Source organism: Mauremys reevesii, linkage group 4, assembly GCF_016161935.1.
Source record: "Mauremys reevesii isolate NIE-2019 linkage group 4, ASM1616193v1, whole genome shotgun sequence".
In the NCBI taxonomy this organism is placed as follows: domain Eukaryota; kingdom Metazoa; phylum Chordata; order Testudines; family Geoemydidae; genus Mauremys; species Mauremys reevesii.
Genome location: NC_052626.1, coordinates 88,290,385 through 88,318,172, shown reverse-complemented (window position 1 = coordinate 88,318,172; position 27,788 = coordinate 88,290,385). Strand labels below are relative to the sequence as shown.

At 44.9% G+C, this 27,788-nt stretch overlaps 1 protein-coding gene across 4 annotated transcripts in view; it reads right to left on the bottom strand.

Annotated features, from left to right (window-relative positions):
* The window catches only part of BBOX1 (gamma-butyrobetaine hydroxylase 1), an 81,876-nt gene extending 54,332 nt beyond the window's left edge, over positions 1-27,544 (bottom strand). The window contains exons 1-4 of one of the 4 annotated variants that reach the window (XM_039533202.1): positions 27,335-27,544; positions 19,664-20,041; positions 18,721-19,170; positions 16,696-16,810 (exon numbers count right to left, since the gene is read on the bottom strand). In XM_039533202.1, the coding sequence (XP_039389136.1) occupies positions 16,696-16,810; positions 18,721-19,104 (499 nt within the window). In that variant the 5' untranslated portion in view covers positions 19,105-19,170; positions 19,664-20,041; positions 27,335-27,544. Of the gene's footprint in view, positions 1-16,695; positions 16,811-18,720; positions 19,171-19,663; positions 20,042-20,232; positions 20,249-27,334 lie in introns of those variants that run through there. The other 3 variants (XM_039533203.1, XM_039533201.1, XM_039533204.1) reach the window with 3 other exon arrangements.
* Between the last annotated feature and the right edge of the window lie 244 nt (positions 27,545-27,788).

Below are 27,788 nucleotides of genomic sequence, written 5' to 3'. Positions count from 1 at the left end.
GTAGTTAAGAACTTGGAGGTAAATGGGATAAAATAGAACAATGCCTTTTACAAAAAGTAGATCTTGCCAGACGAATCTGATCTCCTTCTTTGAGAAGATAATTGATTTTCTAGACAAAGAATTGCAGGAGATCTAATCTACCTGGATTTCAGTAAAGCGTCTGATACAGTTTCACATGTGAAATTATTAAATTGGAGAAGATGGGGATTACTCCAAGAATTGAAAGGTGGGTAAGGAACTGGTTAAAGGGGAGATTACAACAGGTCATGCTAAGAGGTGAACTGCCAGATTTTGAGGGAGGTTACTAGTGGAATCCCCAGGTCTTGGGACCAATCTTATTTAACATTTTCATTAATGAGCTTGCACAAAAAAGTGGGAGTGGGCTAATAAAATCTGTGAATGATACTAAGTTGGGAGGTATTGCCAATATAGAGGAGGATTGTACAAGATTTGGATGACCTTGAAAATCAGAGTAACAGAAATGGGATGAAATGTAACAGTGCAAAGTACAAGGTCGTGCGCTTAGGGACTAATAAGAATTTTTGCTAGAAGCCCTTGAAAGTGACAGAGGAGGAGAAAGACCTGGGTGTATTGGTCGATTGCTGCCAATGTGATGCAGCCATGAAAAAGGTTAATGTAATCCTTGTAAGCATCAGGCAAGGTATTTCCAGCAGAAATAGGAAAGTGTTATAAGGATGATCAGAGGAATGGAGAACCTACCTTACGAGAGAAGACTTAAGGAGCTTGGCTTGTTTAGCCTAACAAAACAAAGGATTAGGGAAGATACGATTGCTCTCTATGAATACATCAGAGGGATGAACAGCAGGGAAGGAGAGGAGTTATTTAAGTTACGAATCAATGCTGGCAGAAGAATAAATGGATATAAACTGGCCATCAATAAGTTTAGGCTTGAAATTAGACAAAGATTTCTAACCATCAGAGGAGTGAAGTTCTGAAGCAACCTTCCAAAGGGAGTAATTGGGGCAAACAACCTAACTTGTTTTAAGAAAGAGCTTGATACATTTATGACAGAGATTGATAAGGGGACAGTGATGAGATTGCTTACAATGGCATACGGCCCATTTGTGACCGATATTAGCAAATATCTCCAATGGCTTGAGATGGGTCATTAGATGGGGAGTGCTCTGAGTTACTATGGATAATTCTTTCCCAGGTGTCTTGCTGGTGGGTTTTGCTCAGAAACTCAGGGTCTAACTGACTGCCATATTTGGCAGAGACCTTGTTTTTTTGTTTTCTGTTTTCGCCTTCCTCTGAAGCGTGGTGTACAAGTCACTTGCTGGTTTGAACTAGAGTAAACGGTGGGATTCTATGTAACCTGAAGTCTTTAATTCAAGATTTGAGGACTTCAGTAACTCAGCCAGAGGTTGCTAGACTATTGCAGGAGTGGGTCAACAAGGTTATGTGGCCTGCATTGTGCAGGGGGTCTGACTAGATAATCATGATGATTCCTTCTGGCTTTAATGTCTGAGTCTAGTCACGTGTGGACTGCAAACTCACTGCTGATATACACCTAGCATCATTTGTTTATGACTTTTTCAAATATTCTCTCCTCTTGAGTAGAAACACTTATATGCTTTGTCTAAGCTCAAAAATTTAACTTTTCAAAACAGTTTTAGGAAAGCCTATACTTCCTCTCACTCTCTCTGTGCATATCATATATATGTATATATATGTGCATTAAAAAATTAATCAGATTTTTGTGCAGAAATAATCCAAACTGATAATCCAAGCTGAACACTAAATGGCCTGATTTTCAGAGAACCTTGCCCTGTAATTGTGGGTCCACAATAACCAGGCTCACATTTTTGTTTCCATCGGTAAAACTCTCCCCTGGTGTGGGGGTCTGTGCCACCTAAACCCCAAATAGGTGCTTCGAGAAGAGGTGAGAGGAAACCATGGAAGTTCAGCCACACAGGACTGTCTGTGCATCTCATATATTCTTAGTATTGTCAACCCAAAGCATTAAAAAATCATCAGCTCTCAAAAATGTATGACATTAATAAATGTGGTGTTTTCTTTTTTTGCTGTCTGGTTTCTGAGTCTTTAGAATACACTAGGGTCATGTTTGCAAACTCTTTTGCACAACCACAAGGGCAAAAACATTTTTTTTAAATTAAAGTTGGAATTCTCACATAATCACTTGAACAAGGAGCTGGGCTTTAAGGAAAAAAACCCAGCATATATCATGGAACTCATGATAAATTAATGAGAGTTGGCAACACTGGAAAGGATTTCTGTGCTGACTTTGGTCCCAACTCAGCAAAGCACCTAAATGTGTGCTTAGTTTTAAATCTCATCAGTATTTAGCAAAGCATTTGTGCACATGCTTAACTTTGGAACTAGTCACATCCTTAATGCATGCACTTAAGTGTTTAAATGTTCTGCTGAATTGGGACCTTTACATTTAGGAGCTGGATCCTGCTAATCAATGAGAGGGACGTTGAGGGGTAAGGCCCTAAATTTGAAACTTTAGCACTGTATTAATATAGCTGTTTGCATTTAATATTTAAATCCGCCAAAGAGAAGTGCTGGAACAATTTTTATAGTGGGGGTGCTGAGAGCCATTGAACCAAACTGTAAAGCCTACATATAATGGAAACTACTTCAAGACAGGGGGTGTGGCAGCACCCCCTCCCAACTAGTTCCAACACATATGCTGACAAAGTAAAGCTATAAAAATCAAACAAGAGTCACAAATTCTCATATTGATTCTAAAGACAAGATCATGGTCTGTATAATACCACATAAAGCTTTCTGAGTATCAACAAGGCATTATCTCCATGGACAGAAAGAAAGGGAAAATGTTCTTTAAAACAACTACCACCATAAAATGACATCTGCAGTTAGACAAGGTGAGTGAGGTAATATCTTTTATTGTTCCAACTTCTGTTGGTGAAAGATACAAGCTTTTGAGCTTACACAGAGCTCCTCCTCAGGTTCTTAACCTAAGAAGACAAAGGAACTGAGCACTTTGTGGGATATCCTGACCATCTTGCTGGAAGGAAGTGTGGGGATAATCTTACCTTGAACCAAGACTGTAGTTTTGTTAAGAAAGCATTTTTCACTTCTATTTGCTGTAGCCATTTCTGTCTTTATCTCTTAATTGAACTGACTTAAAATCTCTCTCTTTTTGATTAAACTTGTTTTACTTTTATTTTAAATTAACCCAGTGCTGTGTTTGACTTGAAGTGATTATTAACTCCAGTTAAAGCAACAAGCTGCTGTGCTTTTGTCTCTTTAAAGGAACAACAGACTTTATTGCTCCTCTGAATGTTCCAGGAGAGAGTTGGACATTTCAGGGCAGGCAGTTTGGGGGAAATTTGGGACTGGGGGTGTGTTGGGGTCACTTGGCTAGTAGTAATCAAGGCTGGTGTAGGCCAGAGTGTGATCCTGATGTAACAAGCAGGCTTCTAAAGTCAGAGTTGCTGAACCAGGGCTGCTCAACACACAGACATGAGTGCATGCTTGTATGCTGGCTGGGAACATCCACACAGGGTATATGTATGTCTACAAAGCAAAGAAAAACCCACACCTGGCCCAGGCCTGCTGGCTCAGGCTCGCAAGGCTTGGGCTGTGTAGCTGTTTCATTGCTGTGTAGACTTCTGGACTCGGGCTGGAGCCCAAGCTCTGGGAACTTCCCACCCCTCAGGGTTCTAAAGCCCAGGTGCTAGCCCAAGCCCGGAAGCCTGGACAGCAATTCAACAGCCTCACAGCCTGAGCCCAAGTCAGCCGGCACGGGCCGGTCACACATTTTAATTTGCTGTGTAAACATACCCACAAGGAGCTACAGCAGCAGAGCATTTTTAAGTCACTCAATGTTACCAGACACAACCTCTCACTGGTCTGAATTGCACCCCAGAATGTGACAAACTTACAAAGCTTGAAAGCTTGTCTTTCACCAACAGAAGTAGGTCCAATAAAAGATATTAACCTCACCTACCTTGTCTCTCTAATATCCTGGGACCAATCTGGCGGCAGCAACAACAGTGCAAACAATATCTGCAGTAATAAACATACCCAAAAATTGAGAGTAACTCACTGTAGTTAAGTACTAGTTGAAGGCTGTTTTTACCATTAAAAAAGAAGAAACTGGCTGACAATCCTATACGTTTTCTATAGTTGGACTACTAGTTATAACAGAAGTAATGATAAACACTTTACAAATACCATAGATTAAATTGGACTGATAGTCGTTCACAATATTAACATAGAATATCCTACAGCTTTTAAAACTGTTATGCTTGACTTGCTAGTTTTTGTTTTCTAACAAAGATCTTTTAGGACTTGATCCAGCTCTGCTGATATCAAAAGAGTCTCTCTATTGACTCCAAAGTGCTTTGGATCAAACCCATAATTTTCAGTATATATTTCTGATATGAGCGGGCATCACTTTTAGTTTAAGTACATTTGCATTAACAGAAGTGAAAGGCTTCTCTACTGATTCACTGCTATGGCTTAGACTGTGTACCCTAATTCCTGAGCAGAGTGGACCGTCAGCATGTGATTCTTCCCACTCACTCTTGGAAGGCATTGATCCCCCCCCTTTGCCTTGACCATGGTCTGAGTCCATGCACTTTGGCAGGCTGAGGGGAGTAGTGAGTGAATTGGGATGAACACACACACACACACACACACACACACACACACACACACACACACACACCATTCCACCTCTTTTGCCCCATGGAGCTGAAAGTACAACCTGGTTATACTATCTTTTCAGCAGAACTCCCTTTTCCTGCCCCTTGCAGCTACTTCTGAAGTCCCAGGAACCACCACAGCCAGAGGAACTGCAAGTAGAGTGGCTTCCAGGGGGAAGGAATGCAAGGGTATCTTTGCAGAGATTTCTGCCTCAGCTCCCACAGCTGGGGGCAATATGGACCCATATCTTCACACTTAGTCCAATTAGTTGCTCTACAAACTCTTATTTTGGAAGGGATTGTGGGGGTATCTAGATTTAAGTACATTTTCCAACTTATAAAATCGAAAAGAAGGTGTGATTTTAAAATACTTAAATTCTTCCATCTAATTTTTTAAATGATTGCATAATAAAATGTATTGTAAAATTCTACATCACACAAAACATATTTTCCCATATGCGGAACAACAGGGAACATTATTCTTCTTTTATCCAAGAACATCTGCAGCTTGAGAATCTATTAAAAAGCTGTTCTAAAGAGGGATTGTGTTCTTTGCCAGTGTTTCCTGGTGGTACCCAGTCCCACTCACATTATTCATTATTCTATCATGTCAGCGTTGCGCATTCTTTCCATTATTTAAGTGTAGTCAATATAATTTCCATTTTGCTACCATAGGATAGGATTCAAGGATACAAGTTATAAAAAGCTGAGCAGTTAAGAAATAAAGATGAACCATCAGCACTTGGACAGTCTTCATCCTCACTTTCATGGCAGAGCTGAAATCGCTCCATTGAAAACTGTTTATTTTTCAAAACCTTTACAGGAAAACTTAATAGCTGAGCATTTCACAAGGAATGAAATGTAAGTCCAATGGAGCTCATTCATGACTTTCAAAGCCAATTATGCTATGGCTGATACAAAACAGACTTATGTGCTTAAAAAAACCTGGAGGACTGCATGGCTATAGGCTTATTAATGAACTAGAGAGCCAGCCTTTGCTAGGTTGTCAGTTCACTGGAATATAGGAATTACCAAACTGAACTGATCAGTCGTCTTCTAGTCCAATATCCTGCCTCTGACAGGAACCAGCTGTTTCAGCTGCAGGTACAAGAGCCTCAAATTCAGCCTACATCAGTAGTAACAGGAAGTTGCCATCTGATGGCAGTTTGGCGGTTGGTGAGAAATGTACAGGTGGTCTAGGCCTGTTTCTCATGGACAGGTGTCCACCATCACAAATATCACTTAATATGATTTAACATTTGTCTGTAATGTGGCACTAGAACTGTACATGGTGCTTTACAGAGAGCTCTAACTGGCAACCTTAAAGAGGCCTTGAAAAGATGGGTGAGGGAGACTGTGCTCTGCCCTCCTTCATGTGGCTTGTTTTTGGAATAAAAATTAATTGAACTTGCTGGGGGAAAAAATAAAAAACTTCCAGACACCTCTTTCACCTCCTCATTCCCCAAAAGGTAATGGCACAGATGGGAAAATTAGGGCCTTTTCGATTTGAACAACTGGATGGTAGTCAGTCAGGTTTTCTTTTTGTTTTAGAAAGATGCAGTAATTGCTACTAAATAATAAATAAAAAAAGAGGGGATAGTGAGTCTGACAAGTGTGACATGGCAATTTCAAAAGGAGAAATCCTTGTGAAAACATAGTAAAGACAGAAAACCAGGACGTTATGTGAAGTGGTCACAAAATTCTTCCCCAATAGACAATAACTTTTTAACCTTGATTAGAGAGAGAGAGACTTGGACATACTACATTTTAAATGACAAAAAACATAGTTAATGCAGAGTTAAGGTTGCCACTTGTGCCCTTCTAGCATCTCAAGTTCAGCAAAACTCAAACTTTTCCATCTATATAAGGGGGATAAGGGGACACAGAGAGGAGAAGTGACTTGCCCAAGGTAACCAACCAGGCTGGTGGCAGAGCTAGGAATAGTCCCAAGTGCAGTGGTCTTACCTCTAGACCACAGTCACTATATAATGCCTCAGTTTTCCTCTCCCTCTTGTAGACTTTGCTATAGGGAATGGAGATAATTGAATCATAGAACTGGAAGAGACCTCGAGAGGTCATCTAGTCCAGTCCCCTGCAATCAAGGCAGGACTAAGTATTAGCTAGACCATCCCTGAGAGGGGTTTGTCTGCTCTTAAGTATCCCCAATGATGGAGATTCCACAACCTCCCTAGGCAATTTATTCTAGTGCTTAACCATTCTGACAGTTAGGAAGTTTTTCCTAATGTCCAACCTAAACCGCCCTTACTGCAATTTAAACCCATTGCTTCTTGTCCTATCCTCAGAGGTTAAGACCAACAATTTTTCTCCCTCGTCCTTGTAACAATCTTTTATGTACTTGAAAACTTATCATGTCCCCTCTCTGTCTTCTCTTCTCCAGACTAAACAAACCCAATTTTTTCAATCTTCCCTCATGTTTTCTAGATCTTTAACTGACAGAACTGGACAGAATGCTCCAGTTGAGGCCTAATCAGCGTAGAGTAGAGTGGAAGAATTACTTCTCGTGTCTTGCTTACAATACTCCTGCTAATACATCCCAGAATGATGTTTGCTTTTTTTGCAACAGTGTTACACTGTTGACTCATATTTAGCTTGTGATCCACCATGACCCCCAGATCCCTTTCCGCAGTACTGTTTCCTAGGCAGTCATTTCCCATTTTGTGTGTGTGCAATTGATTGTTCCTTCCTAAGTGGAGTACTTTGCATTTGTCCTTATTAAATTTCATCCTATTTACTTCAGACCATTTCTCCAGTTTGTCCAGATTATTTTGAATTTTAATCCTATCCTCCAAAGCACTTGCAACTCCTCCCAGCTTGGTATCGTCCACAAACTTTATAAGTATACTCTCTATGCCATTATCTAAATCACTGACGAAGATATTGAACAGAACCAGACCCAGAACTGATCCCTGAGGGACCCCACTCGTTATGCCCTTCCAGCATGACTGTGAACCACTGATACGTACTCTCTGGGAACAATTTTCCAACCAGCTATGCACCCCCTTGTAGTAGCTCCATCTAGGTTGCATTTCCCTAGTTAGTTTATGAGAAGGTCATGCGAGATAGTATCAAAAGCCTTACTAAAATCAAGATATACCACATCTACTGCTTCCCCCCAATCCACAAGGCTTGTTACCCTGTCAAATAAAGCTATCCGGTTGGTTTGACATGATTTATTCTTGACAAATCCATGCTGACTGTTACTTATCACCTTATTATCTTCTAGGGCTTTGCAAATTGATTGCTTAATTATTTGTTCCATTATCTTTCCGGGTACAGAAGTTAAGCAGACTGGTATGTAATTCCCAGGGTTGTCCTTATTTCCCTTTTTATAGATGGGCACAATATTTGCCCTTTTCCAGTCTTCTGAAATGTCTCCCGTCTTCCATGACTTTTCAAGGATAATTGCTAATGGCTCAGATATCTCCTCAGTCAGCTCCTTGAGTATTCTAGGATGCATTTCATCAGGCCCTGGTGATTTGAGGACATCTAACTTGTCAAAGTAATTTTTGACTTGTTCTTTCCCTATTTTAGACTCTGATCCTAACTCATTTTCACTGGCATTCACCATGTTAGACGTCCAATCGCTACCAACCTTCTTGGTCGCATTGGCTGGGACCCGCTGCAGCAGGGTCAGCGTCTGTGGGAGAGGGCAGCGCACAGAGACACCTGGGAGCCATAGGGAGCTGCTGGCTGCCTAGGAGCTGCCTGAGGTAAGTGCCACCCAGACCCCGCACCCTGATCCCCTACTCCAGCCCTGAACCTCCTCCCTCACCCTCCCTCCCAGAGCCTGCACCCCACACTCCCTCCCACACCCCAAAACCCTGCCCCAGCCTGAGCCCTCTCCCGCACTGTGAACCTTCCTGCCCCAGCCTGAAGCCCCCTTCCACACCCTGAACCCCTCATTTCTGGCCCCAGCCCAGAGCCCGCACCCCCAGCCCAGAGCCCGTACCCCCTCCTACATCCCAACCCCAGCCCTGAGCCCTCTCCTGCACTCTGAACCCCTTGGCCCAGCCTGGGGCCCCCTCCCGTGCCCCAAACCCCTCATCTCCAGCCCCATCCTAGAGCCCACAACCCCAGCCGGTGCCCTCACTCCCCCTCAATCCCCTGCCCCAGCCCTGAGCCCCCTCCCACACCCCAACCCCTCATCCCGGCGGGAGGGGGGATGGAGTGAGTGGGGGGGCGAGGCCTCGGAGAAGGGGCAGATCGGGGCAGGGCCTCGGGAAAGGGGTGGGGAAGGGGGTATGGCAAGGGTGTTCGGTTTTCTGTAATCAGAAAGTTGGCAACCCTACTACCCAATCCAATCCACCTCTTCTCAAACTGGGCCTCTCCCCCACACACTCTAGCCACCCCACAGAGGGGCATTGTGTATCTTAACTATTTATTCTCTGGATTTCAGATGCTTAAATTTGTGTTACTTCAGTCCCCCCCACTTCAGATCCCAGAACACACAGTGGGCAGGGAGAGTGGCTCAGATCCCTGCAAAGGGGTTGGGCTCTCCCCCCAGATCCCAGCTCACACACACAAGGGGTGAATTCAGGGCTGACAGGCCCCACCACCTCTAAACCCTCAAATTCCTCTGCTATCCCTGCCTATCCTCTTCCCTTCACTTCTTCTAAGCCCTACCCTCTCCCCCCTGTCTGAGCCTCCCAAACTCCTCTTCCATCACCTACCACCCATTCCCATTTATCCTCCTCCCCATAATACTCCTTTCCGTTGCTGCAGACCCAAAGTCCTCTTCCCCAATACCACCTACTCTTGCATCCCTAAGATCTTCCCCCCTCCTAGTGTAATTTATTTCCTTTTCAAAAACACTTTAAAAGACTAACAGATGTATTCAGGCATAAGCTTTCATGGTTAAAAAGCCCCACTGAACTCCTCGTTGTTTTTGTGGATACAGACTTACACAGCTACCCCTCTGATACTTTTCAAAAACAGTTTCAGCATCTTGTGAATATTCTGCTGTACTCTGATTACATTTCACAAACACACCCCACACACACCCCTGGACAGAACCAGATTTTTCCCACATGTTTACAGTTCATTTTTAGATTTCTGCCCAGGGTGGATTTCAGACTTCAAAGTTGCAAGCTCAGAGAGGTGTTAAGTGGCCCATTCATTCCAATGAAATGTTCTCAGCTGAAAGAGAACATCCCTTGGAGATAAATACACCTTGAAACAATAGCTCCGAGAACTGTGAACTGCTCCATTCATGTCAGTGGGTGTTCTCTCCCCATCCCCAGGCACCCCGGCACAACACTCACCCAAGCCCCCCCCAGGCTGCTGCTCAGGAGGTCCAGCCAGAATAAGCCCCCACCCCTAGAGTCCATAGGCGGCAGGTTTGTATAATTTTTGGTGGGGCCCAAAATGGTGGTGCAAAAAGCTACAATGCATCAGTGCCACAAGATTACAAATTAAAATTAAAAAGTGAAAGTCAGAAGCAGCACTTGCCTACTAATATATATACATATATTTATTTGTTGCTGTTGTTGTGAAGTGAAATGTTAATATATTTTCTCTTTATGTTGTGGTGTCTCTTCAGTTCTGCTGCAAGATGCCAACTGAAGGTGTTGGGGACAAGGGGGGGTGGCCCCCTGTCGGAAGAGAGAAGAGAGGCAGAGAGAGGAGTGTCAGTTTGGAGCTGGCTGGGGAAATGGGGCAAGAGGACCTGACAGAGGGGGTTCTGTTGTACCACCTGACTGTTTTCTGTTTCTGTTTCTATCTAAATCTTCTTAATCTTCTGTCTCTCTGTCTGCTCTGACTGCAGAGCTGACTGCAGCTGGGGGGTTGCAGGGTTGCCCCAGGCCCAGCCCAGGCAGACTCTGCATGGAAAGTGCATGGTGTGGATGCATGGAGCATGCGCTGGAAATGAGCCAGTCAGACCCAGGAAGGTGTAAGCTCTTGCCCTGAGACAGTTTGAGGAGAGGAGAGAGTCCTGACTGACTTGACTTTGAAGTTGTGTGGAGCATCCCCAAGCATCCCATCCACACCCCACACTTCCCAGAAGTCCCAGAGTCACACACACACCTCCCTCTCCTCTCCTGGCCTTTGTCTCTTCCAGGCATTGAGGCCACCTCTCTCTCTGTTTCTCAACACTTTCACCCTCGCACTCGCAGGGGAAACTGATTTGGGAGAAATGAAGAAAAAGCTGCGAGCTGAGAGACACCACTTTTGGAATTTGGTGTTCAAATCTGGGAAGGCAGGTGCTGGGGGGGAGAGGGCTGGTGGGCTCATGGGGAGCATGGTAGCAACTGTCTGGAGCTGCACAGAGCCAGATCAGGGGTTGGGAGCCGGGGAGATTCCCGGCGCGCTCAGGGCGAAGGGGTGGGGCTGGGGCCCCCCAGTGAGCCCCCAGAGCTCCATTGAGCTCCTTTGGGGCCAGGGGGAGGGGGCTGGGAGAGGGGGTAAGAGCCCCAGGGGGACGAAAGAGGCTGGGAAGAGCGGTCTGGGGGGCCGGCAGAGCTAGGGCAGGCAGGCAGCCGGGAGCTTCGGGGCTGGGGGCTGGAGCTGCAGGGGGGCGGGGCCTGGGGTGGGGCAGGAGCAGCAGTCAGAGGAGTCCCAGCCGTCGGGGCGGCTGGGGCCATCCTGGGGCTGCTCCAGGGCCAGCGGGCAGCGCAGGGAGAGCCTCTCCCAGCCGGGCTGGGATTTATTAAAGGCCTGGGCCCCCCAACTTTGGTGGAGCAGCCCCCTGACTGTAATTCCTCCTGCTAAAAAGCCCCAGGAGCCCATATAAGTCGGCGCCCATGCCAGAGTCAACTCAGAATCGCCTGCTGCGGGAAGGGGGGAGGAAGAGGGAGAGGGCCTGCCATGCGCCTCCTCCCCTCCTCCTTCCGCCCTCCGCCAGCGCAGCAGCTGCCGCCTCAGCCTGCCCCTGGCGCTGTTCCCTTGTAGCCTGCAGCGGCCAGTGAGGGGGCACAATGCAGAGCTGCAGGAGGCAGCCGCCCGCTGCCCAGGGCAGACAGGGACGCTTGGGAGAGGAGACACTCAGTGGAGGAGGCACGCAGGGGTGGCAGGCGGGGCTGGAGGAGAGACCCAGCCCCAAACATTGGTGGAACTGGGCCTCTGGGGCCCTGAATTTGCTGGAGACTGGGCACCATGGGCCCATACAACTCACTGCCCCTGGGCAGCAGGGATGGGAGGTGGGGGTCAAATCCTTATAAACCGTCAGGGGCCACCAGATCCCTGCACACAAAAGCCGAGCAGATACCCCCAGGGGACAGTGACGCCCTAGATCACATAAAAGCATTAAGAAGTGGTGCTCAGGAACTCCCCGAAAGGCAAGATCCCTCCAGTACCTGGCTCATATGGGGCCAGGACCCTCAGATACTGGTGCACACATGGAGACAGCACAGGAAACATTCAATAAATCTGATGTGTTTGTTCTTCCTCTCTATGATTTTGACATACTTTTGACACCCAATTTTTGAAACCAGAAATGTTGTTCTTTACCAACAGCTATCATAAAAAAGAGAAAATTACCCAATACAAAAAGCAAATAACTACTTGTAAAATAAATGCCACAACTGTGACAATATCAACAGTAGAGGTTAACCTCTAACCTAATGCATGATGGTTAGGGATTAGACTAGCTATTACAGTTGTTCTGAAAGAGTATTGGCTTGGTATGAGAAACTGGTAACATCATACCATAGGAATCTGATTCTCATCTTAATTTACATGTGTTTTGCACCAGAGTAAATGACTTCAAGAGAGTTACTCCTGATTTATACCAGTGTAAGAGGAGAATCAGGCCATGTGAGTCTAGAAAACAAACACTCAATTTACATAATGAAAGCTTCCATTTGCAAATGAAATCTGAGGAAAATTAAAAGAAGCTGTTCACTGTATCCAACCATTTATTTTCCTGGAACATGGTGTAGAGCAGAAAGACACACAAGAACATAAAGCCAGCTCAATTATCAATATCATTGCTGTATTACAAGAGGCAATTTATATTACTTAGTATAACATATATAAACATATTGTCTCATCTGTATCATGGAAAACCAAGTTTCTGAAAATTGACCAAATAACAAAGTATCCCCTTCCTTAGTTATTAAAGTCTGATTTCCCAGTCCTTACCCACAACCCAACCAGCTCAGCACCTTTCCTTTGCAGGGGAAAAAGTGCCACAGAGATGGCTGCCAACACTTCCTCATAGGAGTGGTACACCCAACAAGCATGGGTCCTCTCTACATGTGGATCCCAGGGAGACACTCAAGCCACCTCCCCCTGACCCCTCAGAAAAAGGAGAAGAGAAACTAGAGTTCTTTTCTATGGAAAGACAGGAGACTAACTTTCTGTCTCTAGACAATAAATGTTCCCACTTTGAAAGTTTCAACGGCCTGATCCAAAGTTCCCTTAAATGAATGGAAAGACTCCCATTAACTTCAATAGGCTTTGAATCAGGCGGGAAGAGGGGAACCCAGGGAAGCATCTATCTCTTAAGGCAACAAATGTTTCAAGGCTATTTGAGCTAGTGTCGGATACTGTAAAAAAGAAAAAGGGTTTTGAGAAAGAGATAAGAAACTGCTAAGCATGAGCATAAATTATATTCAATTTCTCCTGAGTAGAAAATGTATGGAATTATTGAGGGTATAAATTGATTTAAACATTGCATTGTGAGAGTTTGGGGCTGATATCATTTGAAGCATCACAAAATGCTCTGAGATCAGCAGTGTATACCTTTGAATTGATAATTAAAAATTAAGCCAACAAAAACTCAGACCATGCCAAGGTGCAATATTACAGTATGCCTGAGATTTCAGAGCAAGAAACTATCGTTTTCAAACTTCCCTGGAGCTACTGGAGGTGAATCTGGCCTAGAATCTATGTTTATTTTATTATGAATAAAACCCATCCTATTGAACAGACAAACAGGCAGACAACCACAGAATATCCTGCCACATGACAAAACGAACTAATCAAAACAGTGGTTATCAATCTATTTACCATTGTGGGCTGCATATGCGGCTCTCTTTGTGTTATGTGGGTTGGACCCACACTGTATACTACTGTATGGCCTAAGGATGTCACATGGGCTGCAGCTGTGTGCTGACTGGCAGGGGCGGCTCCAGGCCCCAGCACGCCAAGCGCGTGCTTGGGGCGGCAAGCCACAGGGGGTGCTCTGCCGGCGCTGCGAGGGAGGCAGGCATGCTGCCCTCGGCAGCTTGCCTGCAGAGGGTCCGCTGGTCCCACGGCTTCGGTGGACCTCACACAGGTGTGCCTGTGGAGGGTCCGCTGGTCCCGCGGCTTTGGCGGACCTTCAGTGGACCCTCCGCAGGCAAGCCGCGGAAGGCAGCCTGCCTGCCGTGCTTGGGGAGGCAGAATTCCTAGAGAATTCCTCTGCTGACTGGGCCACAAGTGGCCCATGGGCTGTGGGTTGAGAACCACTGAACCAAATGAAGTATTCTGTCTTCCCAGACTCTGCCACCTGCTTGCAATAATTTTTGTTGTTACATGATTGCAAACAATACCTTAACTGTGTTGACTGGTTGTTTCTGTGTAACTGCACCAGGTGCCAGGATCTCAATTCTAAACCAGATGCCTTGTGGCATTCAGGAAGTGCAATGAGCTGGATTCTGACCATACTTGGCCAGCTGAGAGTCCCACTGTGTGTGTGTGTGGGGGGTGGGGGTGGGCATCAGTTGGTGTACAGCTGGCAGAGCTGGCTCCTGCATCAGATGCTCCAACTGACCCCATTATATGGCAGGGGCAGGGAAGGTTGAAAGGAGGGAGCAGAACTCCGTTAGGATGCTCTAACTCATGCAGCTACGAATCAGGAAGCTGTAACTGGTTCCCTGATACTCATCCCCCTTCTGTACTGAGCATAGCCCAGACACAGGAGAGCTTCAAGCCCCATGTGTCTTGGAATTTTCTTTTTTCACCTGTAGCTCCCTAAAATAAAGTTAAAAATAAAACAAAAGTAACTACCTCCTGCTGTGCCTCCTCCTCACCCCCATGATTAGTTACCAACTTCCAGCATCTGTCCTTTTGTTGTGCTTAAAACCCCAAACCCCAGACCTGCACCCTGCTGAACTTTTAGGAAATTCATATTTCAGATAGGGTTTTTGCATCTCTAGTCACTTTTCATAAAAACTAAATTCCTGTTTTAACAGATAAAATCTTAACCCTTAATTCAGAACGAATCACTTTTCTTGCAGAGCAGAACTGACGTAAAGAAACCCTGTCAAGGATGAGAGCAGAAATCTTGTCGGCTTCAGTACTTTACCTGCTCACAACATTAGAGCAAGCAAGGAGAGAGAGGCTAAAGCTGTATCCATCCATGCACTGCAGCAAACCTAGTGGTCTGAGGTTGGTGATGGTGGGTCACTCAAGAGTAAGAGCCAAGTTTTTAACAGTGCTCCCTGTTTGTGCACCAATATCACGTTAGGTCAACAGCAGTGCTGTAACAAGGGCGAGGAGAGTGAGGCACTTGCCTCAGGCGCACAAAGTTGAGGGGCGCAGAAAGTGGTGGAGAAAAAAAACAGCCGCTGGCACAGAGATATTTATAACCCGGGTGATCTCCGCCCCCGGCGCCTCCCCCGAGTGTCCCCCCGCCCCGACTTGCTTCCCCAGCTCCTTCCCGGACCCAGAGCAGAGCAGCTCCATGTTGCCTCTCTGCAGCAACTGCTGCTGCAGGAGGGTCCTAGTGCCCCCATCTCACTGCCAGGGCAGTCTGACTGTGAGCCTGCCCTTCCCCCTCAGACCCTTTCATTTTCCAATGGGGACCCTCCAGCAGCACAGGAGTGGCCCCCGCCCACAGTCACAGCTCCTGCCCCATGCTGGGCAAGGAGGCAGCCCCATCCCTCACCCCCAGTGAGGCTACAGTCAGGGGCAACAGCAGGGGAGGAGGCACACGCAGCACCCCCCGGCACCCACCACGGGGGAGGCGAGGGAGATTCCTGGGCCTGAGAGGGGCCCTAGGAGCACCTGCAGTGACAGTGGGGGGGTGAGTGTGCTGCTGGGGGGGCAGAAAAGGGGGGCTCCTCCCCCAGAGCTTGCTGCTGCCAGCAGGGAAAGGGATTGGGGGAGTCCTCCTCTCTGACCCCTGTCCTGGAGCAGCCTGCCTGCACCCCAAACTCATCCCTAGACCTGCCTCACCACAGAGCCCACAACCCCAGTCAGAGTTTCACACCCCCCCACAGCATCCTCAACCCTCTGCCTGAGCCCTGAGCCCCTCCAGCACCCCAAACACCTCATCCCCAGTTACAGTCAGAGCCCTCACCCCTCAACCCCCGCCCCAGCCCTGAGCCTCTCCAGCACCCCAAACCTCCCATTCCCAGCCCCAAAGCCCTCACCCCTACTCTCTCCCTGAGCCTCTCCCACATTCCAAACTCCTCATCTGCAGCCACAACCCACAACCCTCACCCCTGCACCCCATCCCTCTGCACCCCTCCCATCCCCAAACTCCCTCCCAGAACCTGCACTCCTCCCATCCCCAAACTCCCTCCCAGAGCCTGCACCCCAATCCCCTGTCCCAGCCCAGGACCTGCACCCCAGACCTCCTCCCTCACCCAAACTCCCTCCCAATGAATTCATTCTTTGGTGGCAATTCGGTGGCAGGTCCTTCCCTCTGAGAGGGACTGAGGGACCCGCTGCCAAATTGCTGCTGAAGAGCCGGCCCTGGGAGAGGGCGCAATTTTATATTCTTGCCTTGGGCGCAAAAATACCTAGTTACAGCTCTGGTCAACAGAAATGTGAATAGCATTATATAGCATGGTGTACAAGTTAATTCATTTTCTAGGGAACATAACCACCGCATTATTGTAGAATGACAATAAAACTCTAGATATCATGATGTAAAGGAAACTCAATGAACTTTAGCACAGGATCTTTGATGTGTCACTCAGCTACTTATTAACATAGAGACAAGAAAAATAAAAGAGCCCTTTTCATTTCAACTACAATGCTATAGACATAGATCTATAGATATATGCTGTCCTGTGGACCTTCAGATATGTGATAGTCTATATAGTTTTAAGAAATGTATAACAGATTAGGTTTTAGTCCCTACCTGGTAAAAATAGTTCTTCTTGCATTTCTGCTCTGGCTTGTTCAGAAAAGCACCTTTTCTTCAGCCATTCAGCCTCAAATTCACTGATGTGTTTGTCTGGCCATGTAATATACACCTTATATCATAAAATAAAAAAAGATAAATTAACAATGAGAGATTCAATGAAATCTGCTTGCCTGAAACAACTACCCAAGGGACCAGCAAAATTCAGTCTCTAGTAATTGAAATATATTACTTGATACTTTGCAATTAAATGTCTCTTGTGGGCAACCTCTCCTTATTTATATAACTGCAAACACTTTCAGAAGTCCATTTAAGCATTACCTACATTCCCTCCTTTTACAAGAGGTCAGTTTCACAATGAAGAAGTGACAGGGTTTGCTGACTGGTGCTGGTTGCTTTCATTCTTTATCCCTGCTGCACTTAGCAGTGGTATGTTCTGTATAGGTCCCAGTAATGGAAAGCAGGACATGAATAGCTCATGGAGGGCAGCACTTCATTGCAGGGAGTGACAAGGAGGAAAATGGTGGAGGAAGTGACAATAGTTTGGGAGTGAAGGGGATGACCACTTGGAAGGACTAAAGGAGAAAGACAAGAGAGGCGTGGACAGGAATACCTTTAAAATCTATTTCTGTTAGTTATGAATTAGTGTTCCCCTGTGCTAGGTGCTGTACAGAGGTAGACATAAGCTCTTCTCTAAAGAGTTTACAGTTTAATTAATAATTATAATTCACGTGTACAGGTAAAGTAGGCGTTTACCTTGTATTCAGACAATTCAGAGAGACAATGCGTGCTAATGGACAGAGCACGGGACTGGAAGCTAGGAACTCCTGAGTATTAATTCTGGCTCTGCCACCCACTCACCATGTGGCCTTGAGCAAATCACATCAACTCTGCATCTGAGCTTCCTCAACTGCAAAATGGGGATAACAACCCTTATTTCCCTCCCACGTTTGTAAAGCATGTTGAAGATACCAGTGCTAAGGAGTATTTTTAATGATAAAATAAATAAAGGGAATGGAGTTTGCATATCTGTTTTATAACTTTTACAATTTGCCAGGCAAGAAGATAAAGGGTCAAGTCCTGCTCTTAGTTACACCCATGCAACCTCATTGATTTCACTGGGATTCCACAGTGGAGACTGGGGGCAGATCTGACCCAAAGGAGGTTTCTTTCCCCAAATTTTACTTTATACATTTATAAATGCCAGGTCAAATAAATTTTAAAAAATACTCTTTTAAAAAATGAATTAGAAACTATTTATTAGATCAAGTAAAGAATTTAATAGAATATCAGGGTTGGAAGGGACCTCAGGAGATCATCTAGTCCAACCCCCTGCTCAAAGCAGGGCCAGTCTCCAACTAAATCATCCCAGCCAGGCCTTTGTTAAGCCTGACCTTAAAAACCTCTAAGGAAGGAGATTCCACCACCTGGCCTTTCAGGACTCCATGCTTTACTGTGACAACACAAGCAGAAGTCTCCTGCAGGAAGAAAGACAGTGTGCCAGCTACGAGACAGTCACTTTCTTTGTGGGGGAGTCATACTATCCTTCCTCCATAAAGTAGCCATGGTGGAAAAGGGGGGCTGTAGTGTATGGAGATAGGCACACAGGGCGAGAGAAGTTTGAGGGAGTGAAAGTCTAAAGTATTAAGAGTATGCAATTTTATCCTCAGACCAGCTCCTAGAGATTAAGAAGTGAAGGCTACGGTAAAAATATTTTATCTATCTAAAGTTAATTAAGAAAAAAAATAAGAACATTTTGGGGGTTCCTATACTTAATGCTTAATATTTTTGAAGTGGATTTTACTGTAAGAATTACATAAAATGAAAGGATTTGGATTTCTCAAGTGACAGTTATACCTAGAAATCCTGCAAATACATAATATGATTTGTGGATCCATGATTACAGCATATCCTGATATTCGAGCTGCAGTACTATTCTCTCTGTTCGGGATGCTACTGAACAGATTAGCAAGAATTATTACACAAATGTCACATGAAAGAAAAATTTATTTTCCAAAATACCTTTTGTCTATCTGTCAAAGTGACCTCCTTCACCCCAATGTTAACATCCAGGTCTTCCAAAAGCAGTTTGCGCGCTTTAGCAGAATGCAGGAAGCAGTCAGGGCACTGGCAGTTGTCTCTGAGCCATACAGCAGGGTAAAGGCTCTTCCTCCCATCTTCCCAGTGAATACGAACAAAATTATTCACGTCCAAAGCTTCCACTTTCTGGATACTCATACTCACCACGTTGAAAGGCTGAACTGCTCCAGCTGTTTGCTGCCAACAATTCCTAGAGGAGGGCGGTCTTGTAAGAATACTCCTGCCCTTTTGCACTAGTAGTAGAGTGCGTGAATAGTCTTGGTGGACTTGAGTCCTTAATAGGTTTTTAGCCACAGCATTCCACATTTTGACAACTGTTACAAAATCTTCAGAGCAAGAATAGCTTTTTACCAGTGCAAGTTCTTCTGAGTACTATAAATAAGAACAATATTAATTATAGAAAAAATAGAGCTAAAAATATAATGTACAAAAAAAATGCTAATTTCCCCTTCTCTTTCTTCCTTTCCCCTGAACTCCTGGGAATACATGTTCTCTGTAGTTTAGAAGTTTTGCCCAAAGACAAATGTATATTTAAGCCTAAATTTTCTACTGTGACTAGTGAATTTGGGTGGTGCCTCAACTTTTCCTCAACTTATACCTTATAGGGGCCTGATTTTCAGTGAGCTGAAACCTTTCTGAAAATCAGGCTCTCAAACTGGGCACCCAAAACTTGAGGTACTCAAAAATCACTAGTTGCTTTTGAAAATGTAGGCTTTAATGTACTGTATCCTATCTCAACTCATATAGTTAGTGATGGTATCAGTTAGAAGACTGAACTATTCCCCTGCAAGGAAAGGATATAGGCTGTGGACACAGGATGCATCAGATATTAAACTAAGAACAGAACCTGGGACTGAATATTTACCTTATTCAGAAAAACAGTTCCTCCTCTCCCTGGATTAATAAATCAATCCCAAGTCTTTTTTAATAGAACTTTGCACCACTTCAAAGCTTTTGTGTTTGTTTTTTTGTGTTTTTTTTTATGCCAGCGGGCAAATCTTGATATCCTTGCTCAGAATCCTGGCCCTGTTAAAGTCAATAGCAAACTGGCATTGATTTCAATGGGGCTAAGGCTTCACCTTCCGTCTTTACACAGGAGATGTTCCCATGGGTTTGATAGGTGTTCTGCTTGAGTAAGGACTGCAGGATTTGGTCCAGGGTTTTACATTTTCCCCCACTGGTTATGAGCGAGAACTGTGTGGGATGGGATCCTCGCGCTTCTTCTGGTTTTTATTTAGTTTAACTGAATGAAAAAATAAAAGTAAAATATTTCTACTTTTTCCCTCCTTTGGACATATTACTCCAAGGATCCCAATGATGCATTTATTGTCTATCAACCATTTCTAATAAGTCTGTATAACAGTATATACAAGCAACGCACAATTACAGCGATGAGCTGTTAAACTACACGCACATGCAAACATTTACACGTACACTTTGTAGGTGTCTCTCCCTCTTCTAAAGCAATGGTTCATATCCAGAACGATCATTTCTGCTATTTGTGTTTATTCATCACTTTTTTCAACACATGAATCCCAATTCCTACTAACGATAAAAATATGAACATCACGGAAATGGCCTGCAATCTCTTCAACAAATGTAACAGGGATTTTTTAGACAAAGCTTTAGGTTGTGCGCTTGGGAAGAATTTTGAATGTTTTAATCTATTTTTAATATAGAATAATTGGATACTTATTCTAGTCTCTTTAAAGGACAGATTTACTCAGCAAATATTGCAGAAACCCTAATTGTTTCCAAATATTAAAATCCTAGAAGATCTGGATGCCAAACTAAGGGCTTGGCTACACTTGAGAGTTGCAGCGCTGGTGGAGGCTTTCCAGCGCTGCAATTAGTAACCGTCCACACCTGCAAGGCACATCCAGCACTGCAACTCCCTGGCTGCAGCGCTGGCTGAACACCTGGTCTGCTTGGGGTGTAGCGAGTGCAGCGCTGGTGATCCAGTGCTGCTCATCAAGTGTGGACACACACCAGTGCTGTTATTGGCCTCCAGGGTATTAGCAGATATCCCAGTATGCTTTTAACTAAATTACTCTCTTTGTTTTGTTATGCTGCCTCTCTTTGTTTTGTTGTGAACTCGGAGCTCCGGTAGCTGCTTATCAAACACCTCCTGTTTGCTGTGATCAATCTGTACCTGACTGTGAACAATCAAATGAGATAACCCCTGTGAATGAGGCAGGCAGGGAGTGAGTGTTTGCTTGACAGAAACAGCGGGGACAGAGGGGAGAAAGGGAGTCGGTTGGATGCAGGCTGTTTGCAGTTAAGAGTTAAGGGTAAGGGATCGGGAACATTTTCTGATTTTGCAAGACAGGAAGCTAACACACAGTGTTGGCTCCAAAAATCCACACTCTCTCTCTCCCCCGCTCCCTGTCACACTATGCCCCACCCCACCCCCCTCTTTTGAAAAGCACGTTGCTGCCACTTGAACGCTGGGATAGCTGCCCATAATGCATCACTCCCAACAGTGCTGCAAATGTGGCCACACACCAGCGCTGTTCCTACACAGCTGGATGACCAGTGCTGTAACTCCCAGTGCTGCAACTCTCAAGTGTAGCCAAGCCCTAAGGTGAAAATAGCAACATGAGTAAGATGGCTATCTTAGTGTATTGCAGACCTTGGATAGGGTTCCTCAGCTGGTGTAAATCATCATACCTTCCCTGAATAAAATGGCATTACACCAGCTGAAGTTCTAGTCCCTTGTGTATTCTCTAAGGTTCTTTCAAGTTATTTGGGGAAAGAAAAAAAAGACAATCAGCTGCCCTAAATAAAATCCTGAATTTCAAAAACTTCTTGTATAAGGATAACTCATGACAGCTAAAGGCTGGGCTGTGCCTTCAAAGCCCAGTCCATTGTAAGGATATGGAGCTAAGCTGCCCCAGGGGAAGGTCAGGAAGCATTCTGCCTCAGAGAGCAAGAGCTTCGTTCCACAGAGGCACGGTAATTTGACACCTCTTTTGGCCTTCAATTCTTAGCTAGCCTGTTTGCTCAGTGCTGTATTTGGAGAGGGGGAGAATGGCTCCACCTATGCCGTGCCTCTCTTGGCTTCTTTTTGATGAATTGTCTGCTGTTCCCAATGAGTAATTCACGGTGGAGGGGCTGCTCTTCTGAGCAACACTATGCCAAGGAGGAGGGGGAGTTTCCCCATTCCCTCACCCTGCACTTCACAGCTATAATAGAGGAGGTGAGGTCAATGTTCTTGCCCTATGAATAACAAATACAAAAGTGCATTTTGGGCTGGCATTATAAACCTCTTGCAGGGGTGTATCAGCCCTCACAAGCACACAAGCACATTTTCTTGTCTTGTCTTGTCAGCAATGCACCTTCCTGCAGTCAGACTCCTGTGAATTCACTCACGTTTTTAAATACCATTAGGGTCACCAGATGTCCTGATTTTATAGGGACCGTCCCGATTTGGGGTCTTTTTCTTATATAGGCTCCTATTACTCCCCACCCCCTGTCCAATTTTTCACATTTGCTGTCTGGGCACCCTAAACACCATCCACGTATTTAATCTTTAACTTACTCACCCACCAAATCACTGTCATCACCAAAGTTTTAAAGTGTTTTGGAAGATGCGTAGGACTTTTTAGCTGGCCTCACAACATCCTTCCTCCAAACACCACTGTGAGCATCAGGAGAAGGAGATGGGGTTAGGTGCTTCCCCATTCAGCCAACCTAAGAGAGACTTGAATCCAACTTCCTTCCAGGGCAAACAGCCTAAATACCCTTTATTTTCTGCCAGATGGTCTTGTTCCTGCCTTTCCCAGCTTAAATCTCCCCATTGCTTGTGTAGGCAGAATATCTTGCAGACAATTCAGCTCCACACTTGCTTCTAGTGCTTCAGAGAGGAGCATGATCAGAATTTGGCTCTCAAAAAGCCTTGAGTCTCTGTTCCACTCATGAGCAAGCTTCTGGCCTTACACTTTAGCTATTAGGTGCAGACGTTATAATTGAGTGAATAATGTATAGAAATAAACACTGCCCTTTTAGAAAAGAGGACTATAAATGTGGTACATTAATAAGGAAGCAATTGTCCTGTATTCTCATCTTTAAGGTTTATAGATATGTTAAAAGTATTTATTTGAGGCTTATCAGTCTTGAGTCAAGACTTCTGCTTTGCACTGTTTTTATGCTCCACTGTATGGAAACACAAGTGTGTAGGCTGAAACGATGTGAGTTTCACAACTGTCTAATTGACCACAGGGAAAATTACAGCAGGAATTTGTCCAGCAAGAGCCTATGACCAGCTTCATGTTCTCCTTTGATGTGTATTGCTTAACTGGTGTCTGTCTGCAGTGATGGATAACTGAGTCATTCAAAATGCATGGCAAGCAAAATCTGTTCTAAAATAGATGGCCATAAACCTCTCAAGTGGTTTGGAAAGCAAGGCCAACATGCAAAATAAGAGAAGCCACCAACCATGTCATGAATGGGCTCGGGAAAAAGGGATAATAAAGACTCTGGAAACTATCCATTGGGCATAATTTATGTTGTAAAGAGGACATCTGCAACTCAAACACAAATTTAAAAATAGAATTTTCATTGGATTTGAGAAGCACTCCCTTGGGTGTGAGTTCAGATAACCACTACTACAGCTGTCTGTCTTTTATTTTCTTTCATGCTAAGGGAATTTGTTTTTTTTAAATAGCTGATACAACAACATTTCTGTGTGAACAAGAGTATCAGATGCATAGTACTACACTCTTCCCTACATAACCTATTGCTGCAAGAATCTTGGACGGGAAGTAGCTATGAGCTCCACTACAAGTGGGAAAGCTTGCACTACTGGAGGTATTGCATTTGTTCTATATATAGAGGACTTTACTTTCTAGTCCCATCAATCTGACCTTTTCTCAAACACTAAATATTTAAAAATATGTTTAGTCTTCATATCCAGAATCTAGACACTTTCAAAAAGTGATACAAGGTCATTCTCTTTACACAGGTCTTTCCCTAATCAGGAAGTCCGAGAGCAGTCCAGTGTTGTTCTTTGAAGGAGGCAGCAAAAACCTTTTCAATTTTGAAACCAGCTAATACTGAGATTTCTACATTCACTTTAGTTTCTTATTGTGGGTGCAATTAAAGCAGCCTTAATACTCTCTCAAAAGGGAAGGACTGTCTCATAAACTGCAGTAAAACCAAACATCAGCATGTTGCACTTCTGCCTTGCAGCATGTTTTGGGTGAAAAACAATTCTGTTGAAACTATCATACTAATTTTCTTCAGTGATGAAAATATTCCAGCATGCTTTTTTAAAAGTGTACAAACACTGTATGTCATTGCTAATTTTCCCAATATTTGGGCCTGATTCTGATCCCCCACTGGTATATATCTGGAGTAACTACTGAAGTCAATGGAGTTACACCAGCATAAAACAACTGCCTCCAATTCTAGTATAATTTAATTTGCTAACCATTTGTGAAGAATTTCTGGAACAGCTGAGAATGGCAAAGATATTTCCTTTGTGGTGAAGTTACCCACTTCCTTCTTTAAACATACAAAGATTCCTGTTGCCAAATCCCTCTGCTTATCGATTCAATGTGGAGCGATTGCCTGGGCTAGAGTTATTGTGTAATGAATAAAAAGGCTGTTTATTGTTTTCCTCAAGTCGTATCATGTTTTCCATTTTAAAACAAGTTCCAATTGAGGCCAATGAGGAGTTCAGCTTAGAAACAGCTGGCAAAGTCCCTTTGATATTATTCTTCCCTAGATACATTTACAAAAACCTCCGAGTCTCCTCTCACTTACGCCAGTGTAACTCCACTGACTTCAGTAGAATTTTTCAATTTTCAACAGTATAAGGGTGAGGAAAAAATCAGAAGCTCTGGGCCAAATCCTTAGCTGAATTGGCAACGTTTTACTGACTTAAATGGAGCTACAACAATTTACACCGAGGATTTGGCTCATTATCTGTAAAGAAAATGATTAACAACAAAGTTGTCATTTTATGTTACAACAACATATTGAACATATAAATTAAAATGAGCTTTTAGTTACAGCAAACTAAGGCCACTTTACTCCTGAATGAAGAAATCCACATAGGGGTTTCTGCACGTTGACTTCACACCTTTAGTTGATCTGCCTTAATTTTCCTAGGTCCCCATATAGACACGGCCCCTATTTTGTAATTAAAGATATTTTCATAAAAGTAGGAAGGGGCCTGACTCTGCTCTCTTTATATACTGGGTCTACACCAGCATAACTCCAATGATTTCAATTGAGTTACTGTTGATTTACATTGGTATAAGAGCAGAATCGGGCCTAGGGTCTTTGTTTCTTAAGAGTTTGTGCTCCTGTTCCTTATTCCTGGCATGAGAGCAGCTGACTATGGAAATGATTATAGTCATTGGGTGAACATGTGAGAGAGAGAATGACTCTATATCCACGTGGTTAGGGCATCTCATTGAGGCTCTAATCCAAAGTGTGTGCACTCTCTTTGGTGCAGAGTGGGAATTCTAACTGTTTACAAAGCATATCATAATAGCAGAAAGACTCTGCAAAGCAAGATTTGTATAATATAGGTGAATGTACCTCCAAAACTATGACAAAAGGCAAAGGAAAAGCATTTACAATAAAGGAGGCAAGGAAAGATATTTTAGGTATGATATTTTACTGTATTATCTAAAGTCTGTAGTGTTTGTGTTATTTTATTTGAGTACATATATATGCAACACCATATAAACATGTGTTCCCTACAGGGTTAATTGCCAGTCTAGCAATTCCAACTCTGCATAACCTTCCATATCAATATAATCAATACAGTAAACAATAAACAGTAACTTTTCCTGATCTATACATGTAATTTACAGCCTGGAAGTAAAACAGTATGCTAGCAAATCTACCATAAATCACTTATCTGAAAAGTAAAATAAGAATTAAAAATCACTACTGTTACATGCATAAGTGAAGCAAATGAGGCCTGTTAAGTGCTCAGATTTTTCATGCATCCACTGCTAGGCTGCAAAGGTGTGACCATTTCAGAAAGCGAGAGTTACAAATAGATGAGGTAAGATTTTGTGTCTTATTGAAACGTTGCAAATATTCCTTTTTGCACTAGTTACAAATTGCCTTAGGATTGAGGTCGTTTACAAAGAGATACTTGGCAAGATGTATTTCATACTCCAGCTCTGCGTAAAACCACACTGAGACCAGAGGGGCCAACAGGACCACCTACAACTGGCATATGTAGAAACACTACAAATATCAAAACTAACACGCCCTGGACTAATACACTGTAGAACTCTCTCCCACAGGAGGTCAGAAAGTCAATTACTGTAACTGGATTTTTTTTTTAAAAGGCTGGATGATTTTATGAGCAATATTTTTAGTTACACATGTAAAAATGGGCTCATTGAATTTCACGTTTCACTGCATAAACTGATTACTGCCGGGGTCAGGAAAGAAAAATTTCCCAAGTATAGAGCAGTGTACAATTGGCCAGATGCATTAAGTATTCTTCTCTCCATATTCTTTGAGGCATCAGCCATTACTCACTGCCAAAGGCAAGCTACCAGATTTAATACACTGCTAGTTGAAGCGTAAGGCAACTCTTATGTTTCTAATAATATGAAAAGTGTACTTTTTTCCAGGGCCAGTTTGTAGAGACCTTACTCCATGCAACCTCTTGACCCCAAATAAAAACCCAAAGTCCACAAGAAATCCATCTCTAAAACCCGAGATCTAATTTAAATATGGAATAAATTAACAATCTGGAGGAATGATTTAGTAGTCTGAACCTCAGATTTGAAACATGGAGACTCACTAGAGCATAGATGTCCACGGTTTATTTAGCACTTAATCCTTCTAAATATTCATGGAGAAGGTGAGACGTGAAAAATCAAGCAGCTCCTGAGTGTTTACTTGACTACTAAAGAGCACATGACACACTTCCTAAGGATTGCACATTGCCCTGGTGCCCCTGGCCAGAACCATGTCCCTGCTCTCCCATCACCACTGGATGCTAGTGAGCTCCTGCTCCCCACCCCAGAGGTGGCTGCATTTCTTGGTGGTTGTTATCTGCTTTAAGGGCCACAGACAAGGGGGGTATTTGTAACCACCCCTTCCTAAGACAACAGCCCTCAAAGTCCTAACAGGAGGAGCACATCCATGACCCGTGCTAAAGAAGCACCAGCCAAATCTATGGCAACCTCCCCCCGAAATCCTTCTCCAAAGCCAGTGTCCCCTTTCTGCCCCCTCTGTCGTGTCCTGCCCCCATCTGCAACCCCTGCTCTAAACGCAGGGTGTCCCACTCTGAAGCACTCCCCAAGTTTTGTTCTCGCAGCGGACCCCGTCCCCCTGTTCCCCTGCAGCGGCCCCCAGGCTGGGGTGCTCCCCGGCGCCCTGTGAGCCCCCCTGTTCTGGTGCCCCCCCCCCGCGCTCGCTCCCTGGCAGGGCCGGGGGGCAGGAGACGCTGCGAAGTTGTTCCTCCCCTCAGCGCGACCCAGGCCCGGCGGCCAGAGCCAGCTGCTCCCGCGGCGCCGGGGCTGCGATCGGAGCGCGGGGAGCGGGCGGCGCTTACCTGCACCCCCCTGCGCCGGCGAAGGGGCCTGTTCCTGCCGCGGTGCCGCGCCCTGCAACAGATGGCGGGGCGGACCGGGGAGCCGGGCCAAGTGGGGGAAAGGCCGCCACGGCCGCCGCCGGAGGGGAGGCGCCACCTGCCAGCGCGGGGAGGGCCAGTGCGGTGTGTGGGGCAGGCGCTGCTTGCAGCCCCGGGGTTGGACACCCAGCTGGGCCGGCGGCCGCTTCAGTCCGCCAATCAGTTGCTAAGCCGGACCCTGGCGGGCTCAGCACCCCAACCCAATGGGAGCTGAGGGGGCGCAGCACTTCTGACCATAGGTGCTGGGACTAGGGGTGTTACCGCCCCTCCTGGTGTTTAGTGGTTTCCATTATATACAGCCAAGAGTTTACAATTTAGTTCAATGGCTCTCAGCACCCCTGCTTCTCCCAAACTATGTCAATACTGCCTCCCCCCC